The sequence below is a fragment of the Sarcophilus harrisii genome, chromosome 2 (genome assembly GCF_902635505.1).
Source record: "Sarcophilus harrisii chromosome 2, mSarHar1.11, whole genome shotgun sequence".
NCBI lineage: Eukaryota > Metazoa > Chordata > Mammalia > Dasyuromorphia > Dasyuridae > Sarcophilus > Sarcophilus harrisii.
In genome coordinates, this window is record NC_045427.1 from 226474620 (window position 1) to 226498364 (window position 23745).

At 38.8% G+C, this 23745-nt stretch overlaps 1 protein-coding gene across 1 annotated transcript in view; it reads left to right on the forward strand.

The window, feature by feature from the left end:
• Positions 1-23745, forward strand: part of BCAS4 (breast carcinoma amplified sequence 4) — a gene marked incomplete at its 5' end in the record, with an annotated part of 64139 nt that overhangs the window by 12457 nt on the left and 27937 nt on the right. The window contains 3 exons of the mRNA XM_003757694.4: positions 7218-7289; positions 12915-13016; positions 18492-18626. Coding sequence (XP_003757742.4) covers positions 7218-7289; positions 12915-13016; positions 18492-18626 — 309 coding nt within the window. The remainder of the gene's footprint in view (positions 1-7217; positions 7290-12914; positions 13017-18491; positions 18627-23745) is intronic.

Sequence of the window (23745 nt, forward strand, 5' to 3'; positions counted from 1 at the left end):
CCACTTAGAAGGGGAGGAATCTAAGAGATGCTGAGGAGGTAGAATCAGTAGCTAATTTTGGTATGGGATCTGGAGTGAGAATGAAGAGTTGTGAATAACTCTTAGGTTGTATACCTGGTGACTGAAAGGATATTCATATTCTAAACAGAAATGGGGGAATTAGAAGAACGAATAAATTTAGACAGGGAAAGAAAACTTCTATTTTTGGATGTGCTGAATTGGAAGCCTTTGGGATATCCAGGTAGAAATTTAAGCAGATAGTTGGAGATGTGGGACTGCAATGTAAGAGAGCTGAGTTTGAGAGATGAAGTGCTTTATTAAACACCTGCTATGTAGATAAAGATTATGGGGAGGTCAAAATATGTCCCCAGGAGGAAAGAAAAGCAGAGTAGGGGGAGGGAGGGGATAAGGCATCTCCTAAGTAATGTCCTTTCTTATTTCCAGGAGCCCTGGAGCACTGAAACTTTTCAAGTCCCAGCAACCCCCAGCAATCCCAGATTCTTGGGGATCAGGCCCCTGATCCTCATCAGCTCATTTGAAGAAGGGATCTTGAGGAAGCCAAATATCTGGTTGTCTCCCATAAGAACCACAAGACATACAGCAAAATTCATAGCCTTTGCTTCTTCAGTCAGATCCCATAGTCTATCTATAGTGGATAGCTCATGTATGCATATTACATAGCAGCAAGCTTTAAAATTCTATCACAGGAGGGATAAACTCTGCAAATCCTCTTTTGGTTTAATTATCTAGAGGAAATATGCTGTAGCTTATTCTGGGACCAATCTTGAGTGTTCAGTCATACCAACTGCAAGGGGCATACCCAATCTACTTACTCCCAAACTGTCATCTTCTAAAAACTCTCACTATTACTAGGTCCATACTAACTTATCCCCCTCTTTAATTCCAATTTCTTCCTTTTCCACCCTTACTTCAATCACATATGAATATAGACATACTTTATATCTGACCACCTCTTGGAATTGTGCTACCTCCCAGGTCCATAACTTTGAAATTTTACTTTGTGGTCACAACCTTGCACATCTCCCATTTTCTTATTCACAAAAATCAAAAAAAAAAAAAAAAAAAAAAAAAAAAAAAAAAAAAAAAAAAAAAAAAACCAACAACAACAAACCACAACCTAGATTCAGTTAAATAGATATTTATTAAATAGTTTCTTTATTCCAGGCACTGGCCTAGATATAGGGAATACAAAAATTGAAAGATCAAAAAAAAAAAAAATCCCTCAGTTTTCAAGGACTCAATTTCCAAGGACCTTCCATTTTACTATTGTAAACCTACTTTTTAAAGAAGCATGTGTAGAGAGTATGTGGAAAGTTGACTGTTTTCTGTCGGGAGAGCCAAAAGTCATTGTGCTGTCTTAAGAAAACTCAACACTGCATTTTGGAATTGTATTTATTTCTCTGAGAAGATTAAAATCATCTTATACAGATTCCTCATTCCTTCTTTTCCTTCAGTCAAAAGGAGGACTACTTTTATTAATCATTTAAAGTAATTCCTCTGTGACCTTGATCCCATTCTTCCTGACTTCTTCCAAGATCTTGCTCAATCAAGCATCCTCTCTCTTTTGCCATCTTTAGACCATCTTATGCTATTAGCTTCTTATCTGCCTGGAAACATATTCAGAATTTTCCAGTTCTAAAAAAGCCTTCCTTGGATGCATCCAGTCATAGTTTCCTGTCTTTCCCCTGTTATTGCTAAACTTGAAAGACTCGCGCTTACAGTTTCTCACTATCCATACTGTTCTTACCATCTTGCAAATGGGTTTCATCTTTTCTCCCTCCCTCCAACCATCCATCTTAGAGAGACTGTTTTCTCTAATATAGTCAGTGACCTCTGGATAGCTTAATCTATATCTCTTACCCTCTATCTGTCTGTTTGTCCCCTTTGTCTCTGTTTCTGTCTCTCTCTCTCTTTCTATCTTTTCAGTCCCCATACTTCATGACCTCTTTGGTTTTTGACACCATTGATCAGATAGATTTTTTCCTCCTTGGGTTCAAGATACTGTGCTGTCTTGATTGTTCTACTAGCTCACCAATTGCTCTTTCTCTGTTTTTTTCCCCCCCACAAATTCTTTATCTTCTTTCTTATCCCTTAATGTGAGTGTTCTCCAAAGCTTTGTCCTTAGCCTTTTCATTTTTTTTGCTCTGAATTCTCTCCCTTAGCTCTCCTTCATTCCCATGGATTTAAGTACTACTTTCATGTAGATGATTTCCAGATTTTTATTTCTAATCCTGATATTTCTTTTGATTTCCAGATTTACCATTTGCAAGTGTTTCTGGGATACTGTCCTCTTGATTATACCTCTGGCACCTCAGATTCAACATGTACCAAACCAATATCATTTATAACTACACTCTTTCTAATTGTGGCAACTATTCATTTGTTCTCCTATTTTCACACAAAGAATAATAAATTCATTAGAATAATAAAATTCATTTATACAGTACATTAAAGTTTACAAATGTATGTGTATATATATATATATATATATATATATATATATATATACATACATACATATATACTGAAGTGGTTGATTGAGTAGAGGGATCTCATGATGAGATCTGTGCTTAAGTAATATTACTTTGTCCTTTGTGTGTAGGAGTGGTGAGAAACTTGAAGCATACAGGCCAATTAGAAGGTATTACAATAAACTAGAGGAGAGACAGGTGATGAAGGCCTGAGCTAAGATGGTAGATTTGTGAGGTGCAGGAGTAGGAGTGTGAGAAGAGTCGGTGAGAAATGCTGTGAAAGTGACAAGGTTAAGTAACCAATTGAATATATGGGATGAGGGAGAGTAAGGAACTGAAGTAAGCTATGATTATGGGAAGATGGCAGTATCTTTGACATTGTGTATTGATCATACTAATGATAAGTATAAGCCCTGTGCTTGGCTTGTAGGATGCAAAAATGAAGGACAAGAGATCAAAATCTTAGAGCTGGAAGGGATCTCAGGAGTTATTCAAATGATTTGTATCTCAGCAGGAATCTCAGCAGGAATGATGTGGTCATTGAAAACCTCCATTGGAGGAGATAAGGGAATATGGAATGGAAGGGGGGAAGTAAGGATGTTAAGAGGGAGGACAACTCCTAGAGGGTTTACAAGGAAAAGTAACTTCTTGATCTTGAAGGGGGACTTAAAAGGAAGAAGAAAAAAGCCCCTCAGAATTAAAATCTGAGAGGGATAATGACTGAACAACCAGTTGAGGGATGGCTAAAGAAATGGTAGTGTATGAATGTACTGGAATATTATTGTGCTATAAGAAAGGATGAAAGAAGTGACTTCAGAGAATTATTAGGTAGTATGAAGTGTTCTGTATGTTTGAATGAAGTAAATAAAAGCAGGAGAACAAGTTATGCAATAACAACAATATTGTAAAGAAAAATAACTTTGAAAGAATTAAGAATTCCGATCAGTATAATGATCCCTTCAGAGGCTCTATAAGGAAACATAATGTTCTTTTCCTGATATGTGATAAAACTTATGGTTCAGAAAGAGAATATATTTTTGGTCATGACCACTGTATGGATTCATTTTATTTACCTTGTTTATTTGTTGCATTTTTCTTCTTTTTCTCTATTTGTAATTAAGTATTAGGAGTTGGCAATAGTGATGCTCCCCAAAAGAGGACTATTGAAACACATTTTTTAAATACACTGAAAAAAAGGGAGAAGTTCAGAAGGAAGCACAGAATAACAGTATAGTTTTGAAAGCAATGTATGTGACTAATATGGAAATGTTTTGTGTGATTGCACATGTATAACATATATCAATTTGCTTACTGTTTCGGAGAAAGAGAAGGAAAGGGATAAAGGGAGATAATTTGGCATTCAAAAAATTTTAAACAAATATTAAAATTGTTTTTAGATGTAAATAGAGAAATAAAATGTTATTTAAAGTAATGTCCGAAATTTATTGTATATATTACATATATATGTTTAAAAGCAAATGGTATGAAAGGGAGAGTCACCATTTCTTATATAATCCTTCTTTTATGTTCTGTATATTTTGAAATGCTCCTTTTTGGTGTTCAAGTTCAGAATTAAAAAATAAAAATAAAGGAAGAAAGGAAAGAAGGGAAGAATGAAGCAAGGAAGGAAGGAAGGAAGGAAGGAAAAAATCCAATTTTTTCCCTTAGGAAGCTTACAATCTCTTTGGCTATGTTGTTGACCACTAATGACATCGTTGTAAAGCAGGAATACATAGAAAATTGCCCTTCCTATTTCACAGACAGGAAACTAAAGAACAGAGATGGTTAGTGACTTGTTCAATTGAATCCAGAGAGTGATCCAAGAATAGAGCTAGGACCAGAACAGGACTCTTCTGGACTCTCGTGCCAGTTATCTTGTCCTTCAAGCTGATCCTGGGTCTTATATCAAATTTCTTGCTACGTTTAGTGTTCCCCTAAGGAGAAAGGAAAATGTGAGAGCTAATAAGTTGAAATCTGTTATTCACAAACACAAAGAAAAATGTCCACTTTGCATCTCATGAGAGACAGACTCAGAGAATATCAATGCTGGAAAGAACTTTTAAGAAATCATCTAGTAGAGTCCAGCCCCTTTATTTTATAGACGAGGAAACTGAAGCCTTTATTTCCCTGAGAATAGCCCTGGTAGGTGTCATGATTATCATGGGAAGAGTACCGATCGGAGATGGAAGATGGAAGATGGGTTGTAGTGTCTTTGACTGCCATTTATTAGCCATTTAGATTTCTGATCTCTTCAGTTGAAGGCACCTGAGATTTCCTTAAGTTACTTTGTACTACTTGTATTTACTTATTATATACACATTGTAGCCTTCCAATAAAATGTAGCCTCTTGAAGGGCAGGGTCTATTTCATTTTTTGTCTTTTGTAACCTCAGTACTTAGTGCCTCAGACATTTGAATGGAACTGATTTTCTCTAAGCCTTTGTCTTTTCATGTGTAAGATGGAGATAATAGATCCCTACTCAGGCAGACATTATGAAGTGAAGAGTTAGTGAAGATGTTAGTGAAGAGTTAAAGGATCTCTCTGACATGACTTCTTGCCTCTGATTGACCTTGGGCAAGTCACTTCACCTGTCTGAATTTCAGTTTCTTCATATGTGAAATAAAGAGGGTCTCGATAATGGCTGTCAGTGAAGTCTCTTGGTATTCATATTAAAATCAAACACTATATCACCCAAAGGGACTAAGAATTTATACCTGTACATGAGTCAAGAATACTGAAGTCAGCCATTTTCCCCCACCTATGATGAAAATAGCAGGCTTGCCTGGACAATGTGGCTATTTCATTTGCATGACTATTAGAGAATATATTTCAGAGGGAAAAAATAGTTTATCTTTTCTGCTTTATCTTATCTGCACAGTTATCTGCTGTGATGAAAGGAAGTAATAGTTTAGACTGGAGGTGTCAAACTCAAGTAGAAAAGGAGTCATTAAACTATACATAAAGATCCTTGTCTGCCACATTTTTAAAAAATGTAGTGTTATGATTTATTGCATTTTTGTTTATTTTATTAAATATTTCCCAATTACATTTTAATGGCTTCTCTACCCAAAGAATATTGTAGACAACATGTTTGTTTTTTCATTTGTGTTGCAGACATTCCAAAAGTCATCTATTTGTGTGTGACTTTTGAATGTGTTGTATCATTTTCTTTCTCTTTTGAGGGGAATAGAACATACAGATTTGCCTTCTTTATTATGCTTATTCAGGATAATAGACTCATAAACAGAGCCAGAAGGGACATTAGACATCACCTAGTCCAACTACCTCATTTGGTAGATGTGGAAACCAGGGTTTGGACTACCAATATTGTCTAGCTGATTAAACAGAAATTTAGCTCACCCTCAGCCTCCTTGAGTTTGAGCAAGTTCCTTGGGAATGTATTCATATTTCACATAGCTCCTCAGTGAAGCCTTTACATCTTACCTGGCTTCCCATGGATGAATGGAAGGAACTAGACCCACCCTTCCTTTCGCTGCTACTCTGGCCACTGATAAGACAGCTCTTCTCCTCACTGTTCTGAAAACTTTTCTCTGTGTCAATAGTGTTTTTGTTTTTGTTTTCTTTGGGGGAAGGGGCAGGGAGTGCTTCCTGCACATTTTCCACTTCCCCAGGAACCATTAATATGGTTCACAGTTTTCATTCCTCCCCCCACCCCAATTTATCCACAGAAATAACTCCAGCTGTGACAAAGCTTTCAGGGTTTTACATCTATTTTGTCCTGTTTGTATTCCATCCCCAAAAATGTTTCTAAACATGTTTCTTTCTTTATACCACTACTCCTTGGTCTGAAAGTACCCAGCTGTATAAATGTGAGTAGGATCAATTCTTCATAGAAAAGATGGGTGGAAAAAATAGAATTTTGGAGGCTGGAAGTAGAGGAAGATGGTCAGGAAAAAGTCTACCAGCTACTACCTATACAAAAACTCTACTATGTCCCAGTGCCTGTGTCCTAGAAAGCAGAAGGAGACATTTGGGTTTCAGCTAGCAGTGTGACTTTGGGCAAGTTACTTCTCCCTTCTGATCTCAGTCAAATAAGGGGGTTAGTCTAGATGCTTAGATCCATTTCAGCTCTGCCACTTATTACGTGTATGATCTTGAGTGAATCACTTCTCCTTTCAGGGCCTCAGTTTCTTCAGTGGAAAACAGGGACAATAATATTTGCATTACCAGTGAGGAAAGTGCTTTGTGAGCCTTAAAGCTTACCCAATAAATGCAATTAGAGATGTAATTATTGTCATCCATCATCATCATTATTATATGAGGTACCTAGCAGTGGTTCATGATCCAAAGTCTTTCCCCCTCCCCCTTATACATGCCTTATTGTTTGGTTTATAAAACCAAATTTGGTTATATAAAAAACCAAAACCGCCCCTAGAAGGATCACAGAAATTAGATCTGGAAGAACTTTTAGAGGATAAAAATGTTTTATCTGAAAAGGAATCTTAGAGATTATCTGTTATAACTCCCTCGTTTCACAAAGGAGAGAACCAAAGGCAAAATGAATCATCCAAAGTCACACTGGAATTAAGCAAAACTGGGAATTTGAACTCAGGTCCTTTGATCCAAAATCCTGTTATTTTTTGCTCTATTGGCCTATTCTTATATCTCTTTCCTTTGAAAGAAAAAAGTTATTTTTCTAAAAAGGTTTTTTACCTTCCTTCTGCTCAGTAAAACTAATCCTCTGGGCTGTTCTTTCCCTTGCAGGTGAAGGAAGTGGAAGCCAATATTGAAGACATGCTTCTCAGGCTGGAGGAGTTCTGTGGCCTCACTGACATGGTAGGTGTTTCTCTGCCTGAAGGGCCCAGGCCAGAAAACTCCTTCCGGGAGCTTTCTAGGGAGGCCATTTTGCCAGTGATTTAGCAACCAGACGAGTGGGGCAGCAGCCAGCAGTGGAGAGGGAGCGTGCGCGCACACACACACACACACACACACACACACACACACACACAATTTCCTGAGGCGGCCATCTTGATAACTCCCTTACTCCCTTCCCCTGAGATGGTCTTATTACACAGAGCATCGCAGACCAAGCCACAAGGTGGCACTCTCGGGCACCTCTGCAGGAAGATGTACAGTGGGGATGGAAATACTATATTTAACTCTCCTCTGGTTCCAGGCAGCTCACTGTACAAACATCTAGGAAGCCTCAAAGGGGCTTCAGCATGCTGAGGCCCAGGGAAAATGTCCCTGTGGGTAGCATTCTGCCTTGAGCCCATTTGCGCTCTAAGGCCTCCACTAGACTGGTTTCTACCCTTTTTTATTAACGAAAAGGCAGGTTGATTGAAAACCCTCATGGCTATATGAAAGTTGCATTTGTCCCATGAAGAAATTGCCTTTGAGCTGTAAAGATTGGTTCTTGGAGGACTTTATTGGATGTCAGAAGATCTGGACTCTGGTCTTATCTTGGCCTATCACTCATTTTCTGTGTGAATTTGAAAAGCCACTTCCTCTTCTTTAGGTCTCATTTTCCTTCTCTGTAAAGTAAGTCGATTAGACCTTATGGTCCCTAAAGCCCTTTTTATATCCAAAATTCCAATTCCCATATTCTCTTCCTCAGATACTCTATGTTCTAAGGCCTCTCCCAGCTCTATCTTTTTGTGTTCCAGGATCTCTCCTCGCTCTGCCATTCTGTGTTCCAAGGCTCCTCCCAACTCTGACATTTTGTATTCCAAGTCTCCTCCCAGTTCTGACATTCTATGCTGTTATGTCTCTCCCACACATTCTTTCTGACTTTCCACGTTCTGAGGACTCTCCCAGCTCTCATATTTGAGCTCTGAGAGCCTCTCCAATTCTAGGATTTTAGGATTTGATTATTTTCCAGGCCATGTTGTCAAAGCATCCCTGTTCCCCATCCCAATATACTTTAGAGCTGACTCCCAGCTAGATGAGGAGAGTCTCAGAGGATGGGCTAAACAGGCAAGGATTCTGCAAGCTTAGATTTTAGAAACTTTCCAACTGGTCTTCAGAGTATTGTAGTATATGGGATCATCACCAATCTTCATGGATGATGCTCCTGGGGCTCTGAAAATTCTTTAAGAATGGCGGCTATCTTCTGAGAGGACTTGTATTGTAGCCTTATGTTCAGCACTTCTGTTCAGAGTGGAACTTAAGCAGGAACTAGGAATCAGCTTTCATAAAAGTGACCCATTCAATCCCTACTGCAGTGTCAGGACTTTTTGTTGAACAAAATATCAATGGTCACCTACAAAGGTAAATGATAACAATTGCTGCTAGAACCTTGTAGAATCATTTCCTACTTCTGAGGCTGGAGACAGAAATATCTATGTTTCTATAATGCTATCCTTATAACAATGCTATCCTTATAACAATCCTACAACTACCCTGTGTGATAGATAGCATTAGTACTATAATTTCCTATGTAGTAGATGCAAAAACAGGCAGCCCTGGAGAAGCTTGCTCAGAGAATATAGCTGGTAAATAACAGGGCAGGGATCTGAATGCAGATCTCCTAACTCTCAAGTCCTATGTTCTGTAAATTACATCACTCTGCCACTGTATGTAAATTAATTTTTTTTATTTATCACTTTGTGTCCTAAGTAATACAAAATGCTCATGAACATATCTGCTATGTCTGGATGAAATGACAAAGTTCATCTTGTCTGCTGTTACTTAACTAGTGCAGTTTATCTGATTCTATTCCACAAACATTTGTGACTGTTATGTACAAAGTCTTGTATTAATTGCTGAGAGGAACAAGTAAGAAGGTGGTTCTTGACCTTAAGAAGCTTAGTTAAATGAGGGTAAAGAAATAGACTAGGTATTGTAATATAATTTATTTACATATATAAAAACAAGTCTTAACTTATGGACCATGGGAAAACAAGCAGATGACCAGATATGTCTTTTGATTTTGACGATGATAAGAGTATGAGGAATATAAGAAAACCACAAAGTCCTATGAGGTCAGAGGAGACAGAGAGATTGCACTTAACTGAGGGATCAGGGAACATTCATGTAAGATGTCAGGTAATATATGTTAGAGTTATCTATATTTATGTCAGTGCTACCTGAACGAATTCTCATAGGGGCAAGGACTAATTCTTATCTTCCTCAAGCATAGTAATTCTCTGCGTACAGCAGGGACATAATAAATATCTTTTCCATCGAATTGAATTGAAATGACAAGTAGCACATGGATCTTAAGTAGATGCCCACAGGGAGAGATGATTGAAAAGGTACTCCAAGAATAGGGAACAGCACTGGTAAAGGTATAACGGTGGAAAAGTGTAGGAATAATTAAAGAAATAGTGAATAATTTAATTTGGCTGTAATATAGGGGTTATTGAAAGTAACATGTGAAAGCACTTTATAAACTGTAATGTTATGACTATACTATATAAGCTGCAAGAAGTTATACACAAGGGCTTCCTTTTTAGTGTTGTTTATTGGCTAGAACCCTGGATTTGGGGTCAAGAATCTTAGGTCTGCTACTTACCAGCTGTGTATCCTTAAGTGAGCCACATAACTTTTTAAAATCTCTGTTTTCCCATCTTTAAAATAAGAATAACACTCTACCTACCTTACAAGGCTGTGATAAGGGAAATAGTTTCTAAATGGTAAAGGGCTCTAGCAGTGGAAGTAAATAATGTCATCACAGAAGCGGCAGAATCAATAGTTGTGTTTCATATGTAGACACATCATTTCTGGTGGGGGCAGCAGTATCATAAGTAAGTAGAAATGAGTACCCTAGCTAATAAGACTTTCCAACACATGGTAATCTGTAGGGTCTAGAACAATCTGCCCACTCAGGGCTCCCAATAGCTTAAATCTCACTTTTCACTGGAACACCTTAGGATAACAGCTCTCTCTCTCTCTCTCTCTCTCTCTCTCTCTCTCTCTCTCTCTCTCTCTCTCCCCAGCCTGAATCCCACCTTTCTCCAGGGAGCTTGCTTTTCCTCCCTGTAAATAGTGAGAGAAAAGTTCTCCCTGGCTTTACTCCAACAGCTGCATTTGGCAGCACTTCTCTTTCTTGGGTCAAGTGTGTTTTGCTTTTCTTCCCTGGGGCCCTGAATCACTGAGGATATTCCTTACTTCTTAGGGGTGGGCCTGCATTTGACCTTCGCACCCATTGCTTACACCTCTAATTTCAGGAAGGTAGCTTTGAGAAGATGAGAGAATAGTAACCTAAGGGAATTAGATCTGCACTGTTATGCTGGGAGGTTGAATCTCATGAATTCTTAGAGGAAGTTTTTTTTAATTCCTATTCTGATATCCCTTTGCTTCTACTCTTATTTCTGGATAGGGTCTTCCTTAATCAAAACAATTCATTTTAAATGACCTTTATACTTTGCCAAGAACTCCCTTCAAAACAGTTATGGAATAGATTGTGCAAATATTATCTCCACTTTGCAGATGAGGAACCTGAGGGTTCAAGGATGTAAAATTACCTGCCCTCAGACACAAAGATTTGAGCTGGGGCTCAAACTTAGGTTTTCTCAGTGACCTGATTAATATGCCATGTTGTTATCAAATTACCAAAATGAAGGTGCTTTCCACAGGAATTCCCAGCATAATACAGGATTTCCACCTGATTGGAGAAGCTCCTTCTCTTCTGTCCCAAGTTATATGATTTTAAGCATTTCTTTCTTAGCCTTTTGTTCCACAAAACTAACAGCCTGAATCTTATGCCATATTTTTTTTTTCTCTTTCCTTTTCTATTTCTGAAAAAATCAAAAGGTGATGGGAAAAGGGTGAGAGAGAAGATCTGGGCTTGTTCCACTGACACTCTGACCTTGTTGCAATGATAATTTTCTACTCTTTGTTGCACTGAATAATTCTGTCTCTGGTTGGCTTTTGTCTTGTGGTGGGGTCCTCTCTAGAAATGGATTCTGCACAAAGGGGCACTGAGCATTTGGCCATTTCCTCTGGGCCAGGGAACAGGTAGGAAGTGCAGAGGGGATGGGGTAGAGAAAGAGAGTGATAACCCACCAAGGCCACAGCAATCAGTTTGAAGCTCAGTCCTTCTCAGGAGTTGAGGGAATAGGCAGGTTCAACATACGGATCCAGAGCTGAGGTCCCCAGCTGGTTGTCTTTTTCCATTCACTCCATTTTGGTTTTACAAAAATAACCTTCTTTGAAGCATAGCAGTGAGGCACTGGTTCCCTTTTGATGGTCCCTCCCACTGCTTGATCTGGTTTCCTATCCAACATAATGAGCCCGAGAAATTGGCCCAGTTCCTCATCACCACCCTCCTCCTAAGCAGGTATACCCGTAATTGTTCACTTGGTTTTCCACTGTGGGTCTCAGTTTGATGTTTCTCAGACCCTTTTTCAAACTCTGGGAGCTTGAAAGTCCTTTTTGGTTTCTGGCCAATGAGAGCAAGGTGCTGGGGGTGGGGAAGAACTGCTCTCCAAATAAGGAAGGAGCAGAGGGTAATGGGAAGGGAATGCTGGGGAAAGTAGACAACTGTACCTTTCCAATCTATTGGCAATCTTTTCTCCTTGAAGAGTTCATAAGTGCCCTGACCTGAACCTAATTATGCGGACACTTCTCTGCTCTCTCCTAGATAATCCTAGAATATCAGAACTGGAAGGGAGCTTAAAATATATAACAAACCATATCAGAGCCTGAAGAACCCTTATTTGGAGAGTGTTATGTTTAACTCTTAATTTTATAGATGAGGAAATAGTCTTAAAGAAGTGAGGAGACTGGCACAAATTCACACAGATAATAAGTGACACAGCCAGGACTCAAGAGCAGATTATAGATTTAGAGCTGGTCATTGGGTTCAACCCTCTCCTTTTATAGATGAGAAAACTGAGAGTGGGGTTAAATAACTTATCCAAGGTCACACAGCCACTAAGAAGGGGGTGAGAGAAAGGGATGGGGAAAAATTAGAACACAAGATTTTGTAAGGGTGAATGTTGAAAATTATCCATGTATATATATATATACATATATATAGAAAATAAAAAGCTTTAATTAAAAAAATAAAAATCAAATTATAAAAAAAGAGAATGAGAATAAAGAAAGAAAAAAAGGAAAAAAAGAAAATGTATTTGATTGTTGATTAGGATTGGAGAAAAGGAAGGGAGAAAAATTATTTGTCTCTAGTAAAGTAACTAATTTATATTTGGGTTGATTTGGATTTGAGAAAATTAGCATGTTCCATTTCTTTTCTTTTTCTTAATTTAGGTTGATTCATGTCTCTGATGATAATGTTAGTAAGGTGTTACAATACACTATGACGTACTGATATGTCAGCAAGTCACGGAAGTCATTTTATGTCACTGATGAGATTGTCTCCTCTCCTCTCTTCTCCCAGAACCTTGCTGACCACAATCCATGCCCCTCCATGGAGGAAGGCAAGGGATATAGAATAGGGAACAGGGCCCCAGAGAGAGAATCCTTTGCACTGATGGACTGCTTTGTTTTATACAGATCAGGAATGACACATCAAAGATTCTGGATGAAAATATTCCCCTTGTTAAAGCCAAAGTGATGGAGATGAATGGCATATATACTAAAGTGGAAAAATTAGAGGTTTGTCAAGAATCTAATTCTGAGAAGAAAGCATTGGATTGGAATTAAATAATGAGCTAAACTGTTGTGCTAAACCTGGGCAACCTGGACATTTTCTGTTTCTTATCTCTTTCTTTCCTTCCTTCCCTCCTTTCTTCCCTCCCTCTCTTCCCTCCCTCTCTCTCTCCCTCCCTCCCTCTTTCCCTCCCTTCTTTTTTCCCTCCTTTTCTCCCTCCCTCCCTCCTTCCCTCTTTTCTTCCTCCCTCCCTCCATCCTTCTTTCCCTCCCTCCCTCCCTTCCTTCCTTCCCTCCTTCCTCCCTCCCTCCATCCTTCTGTCCCTCCCTCCCTCCCTTCCTTCCCTTCTTTCTTCCTTCCTTCTTTTCTTTCCCCTTCTCTTCCTCCTTCCTTCCTTCCTTCCCTCTCTCCTTCCCTCCCTCCTTCCTTCCCTTCTTCCTTCCAAAATATTGTTATTAATGTATATTTTGACATTATCTACATTTCCCATGTCCCACTTCCTCATTCTTAGGAAGTCATCCCATGTAACAAAGAATTTTTTTCTAAAGGGAAAAAAAATTCAGCAAAACCAACCAAAACATTGAAAAAAATTCTGTTATTTGCAATTTCCCCACAGTCAAATGTATCATTTCTGCAAAGGAGCAGAAGGAAAGATGTTTTCTCATATATCTTCTTTGGAATCAAACTTATTTATAATTTTTCAACATTCAGTTTCAATTTTTGTGACAGTTATTCTCTATATTTACACTCTTACAGTTGTGTATATTGTTTTCCTGGCTCTATTTATTTCATTTGGTATTAATTTATATATGTCTTTCCATGTTTTATAGTCATTATGTTTTTCATTTCTTTTTTAAATGTATCTTAAATATTACATACATGTACCATAATTTGTTTAGCCATTCTTCAATGGACATCTACTTTATTTCCAGTTCTTTGTCAATAAAAAAGGGGGGTTGCTATAAATATTTAGTGTTCATAGAGCCTTTTTTTTTGGTCACTTAAGTCCTTAGGAGTTTATGCCTCACAATGGAATCTCTGGGTTAAAGAGTATGCACATTTTAGTTACTTTCTTTGCATAATTCCAAACTGCTTTCCAGTTCCAAATCATAACTCCACCAGCAATGCATCAGTATGTCCAACATTGACTATTCCTGTCTTTTGGACCTCCTGCTATGTGAGTATGAACCAGATATACTTAGGAAATAGAGTCACCTCAGAACCAGGAGTGAATACTGTTTTTTTTTTTTTTTTTTAAGGTTGACATTAGAATAGTTGATCAATTTTAATTCTGGTTAATGGATTTTTTAAGAGGAAAAAATCAAAATTTTTAGCCCCCCCCCCCCCAATTCTCTAACTTTCCCCAGAAATTCTGTCTTCATTCCCTTTGCATGAAATGATGTTTCCAGCTTGGATGAAATTGATTTCTATCCACTACTACCTGGACTAGCTTGAACCACTTTCTCCTTTTCTTAACCCCCTTCCCTGAAGTCTGGGAATGAGCTAAGACAAGTCTGAGCAGAGGCAGGGGCTCATAGAGGTCATCAGCGCCCCAGCCTGTCTGATTCTTCCTGATGGATGCTTGATTCTTGACCTTAGCCTGCACCCTACTTCCTGAATCCTGTCTCATGATTCCAAGTACAATCTTTGTGATCTATATAATTTTAGCTGAAACCAATAATAAAGCCTCTTTTAATTTTTTTATTTTATATCTTTTTTTTTTTTTTTTTTGCTGAAGGAATTGGGGTTAAGTGAGTTTCCCAGGGTCACACAGGTAGGAAATGTTAAGTGTCTGAGGCCAGATTTAAACTCAGGTCCTTCTGACTTCAGGGCTAGTGCTCTATCAGGGTTAGCACACTATCTAGTTACCCCTAAAGGCTCTCTCTCTCTCTCTCTCTCTCTCTCTCTCTTAACAAGGTGATCTTGTTGGCTATTACAGGAGCCTGGATTGATTTGCAAACCACTCTGCCCCTCTTAAATCCACATTCAATTTACTTTAAATACTTCAGGCATCTCTGAGTTCTTCAGGATATATACTTCTTTCACTGACACAGATTGCGACCCCTTCAAAGCTTAGTTGATATTCTTACAGAATTGCTGTGTCCAAGAATTTTATCAGTCTGAAAACAATGTGGTTTCCAACTTATATTAGACTTTTCTCTAGATGATAGACCTGTATTCTTTTACCATGTCTTTACTAAAAGGCTTTTCAACATGGTAGAACATGCTGGAACTTGTATCCCTTCTGGAAGAGCTGTCAAGAAGCAGGGTCACCTCTAAACCACAATGAGCTCATCATAGCAATCCTTATTTAACGGAGGCCCAACCCCTCACACTAAATCAGAATAACTCACATTTCTTTATGCCAGTTCACATTTACAAAGTGATTTTCTCACATCAGCTTCCTGAAGTAAGGATTAAGTATTAGCACCTCTATTTAACAGATGAGGAAACCAAGTCTCAGAGATATTAAATCATTTGCCCATGGTTATCCTGCCATGAAGAATTTCATTTGATATTTGAACCCAGGTCTCTGAGCTCCAAAAAGGCTTCTTTTTCTACAAGTCCACCCTACCTCACTAAACCAACACCAAAGCTAACTTGGGATATTTGTCATAGCCTTATTGTTCCAAACGTAGTGGGGTGATAGGATGGGATTCTCCCAGATATAGTAATATAGGACTTCTTGGAGACAGAGAAATTAATTCATGTTTAGATTCACCATGGTGTGAAGGCCAGTCCATGAGGAGAGGGTGTCCAGTTGGGAAACCAGTGGTCAATGAACCCATTTCTATGGTTACTCATCAAGATTTTCTCTTCAGAGTTCTGAAAAGTGCTTTGATATTCTCCAGACATTAAACATACGTAATTTGATCCGGTAGTAGCTGGGCTGCTACTTAGGGCAATTAATTTAACATATTTGCCAATCTGCTCTAAAATGGATTTGATTTGAATGTTTCAAGACAAGTAGAACAGTATCTGGGACTAGTGTTATGTATATTCTGGCTAGTCCCTTCCCTCATTCACCTCCTGTGTATTCATGGGATTCATCTGGAGAGACAACATAGTTGGGTGAGACAGTGGAGTTGTATTGTCATTATAGATGATGGTGTAGACAGAAAGAACATTTAATTTGGAGTCATAGGATCCTACATTTAGAGCTTGAAGGGACCTTAAAGGCTTAAGTCAGGACTCCTGAGTTCAAAGCCTAGCATTGACACTAGCTGTGTGATTAATGGCAAGTTGCCTCCTCTTTTAGTCTCTGTTTCCTCATCTACAGTAATTTAATAACTTCATCTATGTCATTTAAAGGGTTGTTATTCCTGTAAAGTTCTCTAGTTTGTCCTCAATAGAGCAATAACCAACCCCATCCTTCTGCTTTTTCCCAGTGGGACCTCAGTTTAAACTCAGGAGCAAAACTTTGGGTGAGATTGTGGGGAGAGGGGATACAAGGAAAAGAGAAGTGGCAGTTTAAAGCACTAAAAGGCCCAGGATTTCCTGTTCAACTGAAGGAAATATGGAGGTGGAAGAGCTGAAGGCAAGCCTGGCAGGAGCTAGACAGGCATTGAGGCAGTGAGGCATGAAAGAAAGGCCACTGGACTTATGGGAGGAGGTGGAGGCTAGAATTCCAGCTCTGACCTTTAGCTGTCTGATAGGTGAATTCCTTAATCTCTCAGAGTTTAGGGATCATAGGATCATTGACAAGAAGCTGGAAAGGACAGTATAGATCTTTTAGTTCTATCTCCTAATTTTACAGATGAAGAAGTGAAGACCACCAGAAAGAAACTAACCTGCTTCATTTTCCTTATCTATCAAGTGAGGCTAACAATGTTGGACCCGCCTGGGTCCATGCTTTAGAAACCTGACAGTTCTATGGATGTGAATTGTTGTTATTACATCCTCCTCAGTATAGCTCCCATCTCCCCCAGTATCAGGCTCCCAGCAAAGATGCTTTTCTCATGGAGACAAGGGCCCTTCTGTGCAGAGTCAGTCTGGATGCCTAGGACATATTTAAGCACACAATTTGGAGTCAGAGAATTTGCCTTTGAGTCTGGACTCTATCATTTTCTTACTATTCGGGCATCACCTCCCCCCTCTCTAGGGCTTGGTTTCTCATCTGTACAATAAGAAAGAGCCCAAAGGTCCTCTTCCAGTTTTAAATCCTATGAACTCTTCAGCCTTTTGAGGTCTGAAGTCGTTTCTAGGCAGTGTCCCCAGTAGACCTTGGGTAAGTTTGGGTGGGGGGAGGGAAGAAAAGAAGCTTAGCAAATATATTTCAAAACATAACAAAACAAAATAAAAACAACCCTAGGGGTATTGAATGAGACTTGAGGCCAGAGTACGTTGGGCTCTGCAGGTTTCTTTCTCTCTTCCTGCTGTGGTTTTGCCATGAGGCCGTTATTGGCATTTCAAAGGCAGCTCAGGCCTTGGAATGATTACATTCCAGTGCAGTGCCTCACACTCCCTACCAGAATGGTATTAATGTGAGAAAAGAAATTGGCCTTGTTTATAGGATGCTAAGCATGAGGAAGAGAGAGATAGAGGAAGACTTTCTTATTCTTTGATAGCAGGTGAAGTGACTTGGAAAGGGTGAAGAGAGTCAATGCTCTTGTTAATTAGGGACTTTCTAGTCCCTGTTTATACATTTGCCAAGTAGATCCTGAACCCCTTCTTCGTTTCGATTCTTTTTCTCCCCTCTCCCCAAAGAGGGGACTGGCTTCTTAGGTCGTGTTAAAGCTATTGTTGAGAAATCACATCAGTGGGAGCACCTGAAGAATTATAGTAATAATACCATCTTGAATTTCTTTAATGCCTTTTGGTCAAGGAACTTCGAAGGACTGATATCATTCCTTCTCAGCTCTGTGAAATGGGAAAAGATCCGTAGGACAGTGTTTTTTACCCTAGCGATCATGTAATCCATTTTTTTTTTCTCAGAAGCCTAGAGAGATTAATGATTTGCCTGAAATGATACAGGAAATAGCTGTGAATCAGGATTTGAATCCAAGTCTTCTGATTACTCCCTTTCCTTTACTTTTAATGCTCCCTTTCCACTATACCATGCTCCTAGTTTCCTCCATTTTATGACATTTGGAGCAATTGAAACCCAGAAAGGTTAAGGACTTTTTAGTAAGGTCATTTAACAAATCAATCATCAGAGTACTAGCCTTAATTTATCTGAAATGTGTTCACTTAGACCCTGGAATCCCCAGGAATTAGCTGTCATGTCCTCCCAGGGATGGCTATGGGGCATGGCACGAAACTTGAGCTGCTGAGGGAAAACTTGTGGTAGTAATTAGGGGTATTGACGTCTTGCTCTGGGCCATGGAGCTGTAGCCAGGAATGTGTTCAAATCCAAGGCAGATGTGTCTAAGCTTTTCTCCTGGTTTTGTTTTCTTTGTACCCATATTCCTTTCCATTCTCTTCCTCCTACTCCTCAAAAAACGCACAAAAACCCAAAACTACAAACCCTTTCCTCCTAGGCTTTTGTGAAGATGGTGGGACATCATGTCTCCTTCTTGGAGGCACAAGTGCTCCAGGCTGAGAAAGATTATGGAACATTTCCTCACAGTATTCGAAAGTGGCTCCAGTCAACCAGTTTGCCTGCCTTCAGAAATGTGAGTATCTCACTTTCTTCTCCTGGCAGGAAGGGGGGATGGAAACCATGACCCTACCTAGTATATAGTACACTGGAGAGAAAGGGCTTTCCAGTGCTCTAGTTCAGTTGTTTTATTTCCTCACCAACCTGAAGATTGGCTTCATTCAAAACCCCTTTGGCCCTGATAATCTAAGGATTTAGTTCCAGCTTTACCACTAACAATCAGCTAAAGTGACCTTGTGCAAGTCAATTCCCTTTAGGTACTTCAGGTTCATCATAGGAATGAGATGTCTTCTTAGATTCCCTCCAGATAATTACTGACATTCATGTGTTCCTTCTTACTCTACTGGTCTATAGTGCTATAATTTAGACTATGACAATGAGAGAGCAATGGTTACATAAAGGAAGGGTTTTAGCATTTGCTGGATATGTGAAATCAATATGTCTAATCATTCCACTCATGCAGATCACAGACTTCCCTCCCAATTATCCCTATCACACAGGCTGTCTGTTAATATTCCTTAGACACTAACTCACCATATAACTTTGGATCAAATTACTTTAAAACTCTTTGTGTTTCAGTTTTTTTCTCCCTGTATAGGAAGGATCTTGGATCCAAGATATTCTCTAAGGTCTTCACCAGCTGTAATGTGTAGTTATCTCATGGGAAATTAATCACATATAATTGTTATAGTTCATAGGATCACCAAGTGAGAGGGAATAGAGACTTTAGAGGCCATTGGACCTAATCCCTTATTTTACAAATGAGAAAACTGAGGTACGGAAGGATTAAGTTACTTGTCCAGTGTCACACAGTTAGGAATTGCCTGAAATGGGATTTGAATTCAGTTCTTTCTGATTATAAATCCAGTACAATATTCCTAATATCACTTAGCTATAATTTCTTTAATTCTTGTGTGGAGTCTCCTTATATACAGGAGAGGCCCTCAGCAAATATTTGTTTATTTTCTAGCAACAACAACAACCACAACCATATCTATAGCTAATATCTATAGGTTGTGCATTGTGGGACAGGCACTGTCCTTAACTGATTACTGGGAAAATTTAAGAAGATAATATTAGAGGGAGGGTGGGAGAAAAAAAATTGGTATTCAAAATCTTATAAAAGTGAATGTTGAAAACTATCTTTATGTGTAATTGGAAAAAATAAAATAATATTAGTTGAAAAAACAAAACAAAATAAAAAAAATAACATTAAAGAAATCTTATGTTGACACTTATAAAAAAGATTAGTCACTAATGAAGGCCAAAGTGATTTCATCCAAAAAAGGTCATAAAAAACTAACCTCACTTTCTTTTTTCAGAGGGTAGATAGACTGGTGGATTAGGGTAGCACTTTATAATCACAATTTTATTACATATCAGCAAAGCATTTGCTAATTTCTCATGCTATTCTTAAGCACAAGAAGAAGATACATGGAGCAGACAGCAGTAAGATATGTGAACTAAACAGTAGTAGGAATAAAAGAAGGAAACAAACAATTAGTAAACATCTACCATGTGCCAGTTACTTTGCTAAGTACTTTACAAATCTCTTAGTTGATCCTCACTATCACCCTGGGAGAGATATTCTATTATAATTTCCACTTTATATTTTAGAGATGAAATGACATATCGGTCACACAATTAATAAGTGTCTGGAGACCAATTTGAACTCAGGTCTTCCTGATTTCAGGCTCATTGCTCTATTTACTTTACCACCTAACTTTTTATCTGAACTTAAAAAGCACCAAATAACATGAGCTTATTGTTGCGCCCATTAGGCTGTGAGCTGCTTGAGAACAGAGATTGACTTTTGCCTTTCTTTGTATCCCCAACACTTAGCACAGTGCCTGGTACAAAATAGTTGGTTAATAAATGCATATTGTAAAAACAAAACAAAACAAAAAACAAAATGCTTATTGACTAACTATCAGTCAGGAGATGGGTAGTATGCTCCATTTATAAACTGTGCTCCTGGTTCTCCTCATTTCACTCTGAATCAGGTCATATAAATCTCAGCAAGTTTCTTTGAAAATGGACTCTTGTCATCATTTTTTAGGCTATGGTAATAGTCAACTGTATTCATATGTAGTAATATGCCATAATTTATTCAGCTCTTCCCTAATTGATGGGAACCCCCTTAGTTTCCAGTTCTTTCAACAAATATTTGTTGAAGAAATAAGCAAAGCTAGGTCAGTAGCTCTTTGATTGCATCATCAAAAAGGGAGAGGCATTCTAAAAGTGCTTGGTTGATTTCCAACCCTCTGGATTTGCTCTGGGAAAAACAGATGAGATGGAGGTCCAGAGCCTTCTGATGACCTTCAGATAGCCTGAAGATGGTGGGAGTTCCTGCTATTGGGACTTTGACTCTTTCTTGGATCTTGCTTTCCCAATGCAACATGAAGCTTGTAGACATTACTTGTAGAAATTTGTCCTGGGAAGTGCATCCCTGCCAATAGCCAATGAGTACAGTCTAGCCTATATAAGGGACCTTGCTTGGTGGCATGATTACAAGTCACTAAGGACAGGTCGTATGAGATGTGTTTGTGTGTAGGAGTGAGGATGTGAGGGGTTTGGGGGTGTGTACATGTGAGGAGGGGAAGGAGGAGGCACGCACAGGCATGCATCTGAAAATCCCTAATGGTCTTAGTTTTCTCTACTTAATTTTCTCTCTGAAACCCATAACGCACTACTTGTTTTGTCTTGAGTTCATTCTCCCTTATTGTCTTGCCCCACAGCCTGTCCCAGAGGTAACCATTCCCCCCTAGAGAAGGGTGGTCTGATCTCAGGGATCTGAATTTGGTTTAGTATCAACAACTGATTTTTAAGACTGAAATTCACGTCGGACTTTCCTATCTCTCCCAGTTCTAAATGTTTCACCTAGGAGAAGGGAATAAACCAAAGTAAACTAGCCAGACTTGTGCTCTTGATTGCTCTTCCTCCTCTTGGCCCCTTTTGCCCTAGATTCAGTAAACATTGAAAGGGGGAAAGAAGGCCTCAGGAACATCAGAGTCTCAGTCAAACATCTGGGAGGACCCAGGCCTGGATCTCACTCAGTTTGCCTGACTTAGTTGAAAACATCCAAGGAAGACTGCCCTGGCTGTATTGGAGGCCCCACCTTGAAGACCAACTATCTTCTCTACTCTCCCCATCAGTCTTGATTTGTTCCTTGATTCCATCTCTCTATTCCAGCCAATCCTTTTTGTTCTCTACCCTAGTTCTCTACCCCCCCCCCCCAACCCTCCTTATCTTTGAAGATAACTCCCTCCCCTCTCCTGGTGAGGAGAGGGAAGGGGAATTGATGGCTCTGACAGCCCCTGGGCTGGGATCCAGCTGCTTTTGAATTAAGGTGTGGGGTTAGCCACACCATTTCTGGATCTCCTCCTTTTCACTAAACCCAGCCCAGAAGACATAGTCCAGTACAGCTGTCTTAGAGGCTGGGCTTTTTAGAATTGGGGGAGGGTATAGGAGACCTCTTTGTGGAGCCTCAGGGAGGCTGGAAGAGGATTGGCCAGTTTGTTGTCCTTCTGTTTTATGTAGAAGCAGCTGCACTGAACAGTTACCACCCTCAGGAAACTGTATAAATCCCTCCTCCCTTCCCCATCCTACCTTATCCCTGCCCTCATATCAACAATAATTATTGATTGTGGACTAAGAATCAATGTGAAGGGAGAGATGGTTTATTGAAAGAAACCCTAGATCTAAAGTCAGAAGACTTAGGTTTTATGAGGACTAGATGGAAAGTCCTAGCATAGCTGTATGCAGACTGATGCTGTGATCTTCCCTTCTATGATTTCTATCAAGTGAAATAGTTGTCCTAAGTGACACTCAGGTTCAATGCTAACATTACGTATTTATTGTTCAGTTGAATTTAACACAAATTGGTTTCCTGCTACATATCATTTTTAATTCTAGGAATATGAAAACAAAGATGGTATAGTTGCTGCCTTTAAGGAGCTCCCATTCTACTATAATTCGAGGAGCTTCAACATTCTATGATCCCCTTAGCTTGGGCAGTCTATGTTCTACAGATTCTAACACTAACAAGAAGCTTCTGAGAAGAAAATTATTCTTTCTTGATTTTCTACCTGTACTAGCCATATCTTCATTACAATGTTCTAACTTTACACATGGAGGTATATTGAAAGAAATGGAAAAGTATGGAAGGCTAACCTTGAGGTAAGAAGGATCTAAATTTGAGTGGTAAGAAGATTCAAATTTAATTCCTAGCTATGGCACATACCGGTAGTCATCCTGGGTAAGTTCTTTTTCCTTTTTTTTTTATTATAGCTTTTTACTTACAAAACATATGCATGGGTAATTTTTCAACACTGACCCTTATAAAACCTTGTATTCCAAATTTTCCCTTCCTTCCCCCATCCTCTCCCCTAGATGGCAGGTAGTCCAATATATGTTAAATCCAATACATGTATACATATTTATACAATTATCTTGCTGCACAAGAAAAATCGGATCTAGAAAAAAAGAAAAAACTTGAGAAGGAAAACAAAAATGCAAGCAAACTAACAGAAAGAGTGAAAATGTTATGTTGTGGTGTGGGTAAGTTCTTTAACCTCTCAGTGCCCTGGACAGCACCCCAAGAAAATGAATTGCAGTATAATTGCTTATCCCATGGGTAAAGGGAATTTTCTCAAATGAAATTCCTTACACCAATGCTATTATAAGTCTAAACTAAAAAAGAAAAAAAATGAATGGAGTCAGAGAGGGTAATCCCCCCCTCTTAAATTTTGAATTTAAATACAAAAAAACAAAAAACAAAAAGAACATTTCCATGTATATATTGAATCCATAGAGGATTCAAGATAAAATTATGAATTTCATTTAGTAATTTACTTTTTTTTTTTAAAAACCATGTAATAAATACTATTCATCATTTTCAAAGCTACCCTGCTTTTCCGTGCTATCTTTTAAGTTTTCCTTTCTTCTCTGAACATAGACTGCCCAAGTTAAGGGGGATCTTAGATCATAGAATGTTGAAGCTCCTCGAATTATAGTAGAATGGGAGCTCCTTAAAGGCAGCAACTATACCATCTTTGTTTTCATATTCCTAGAATTAAAAATGATCCTTTATATGTAGCAGGAAACCAATTTGTGTTAAATTCAACTGAACAATG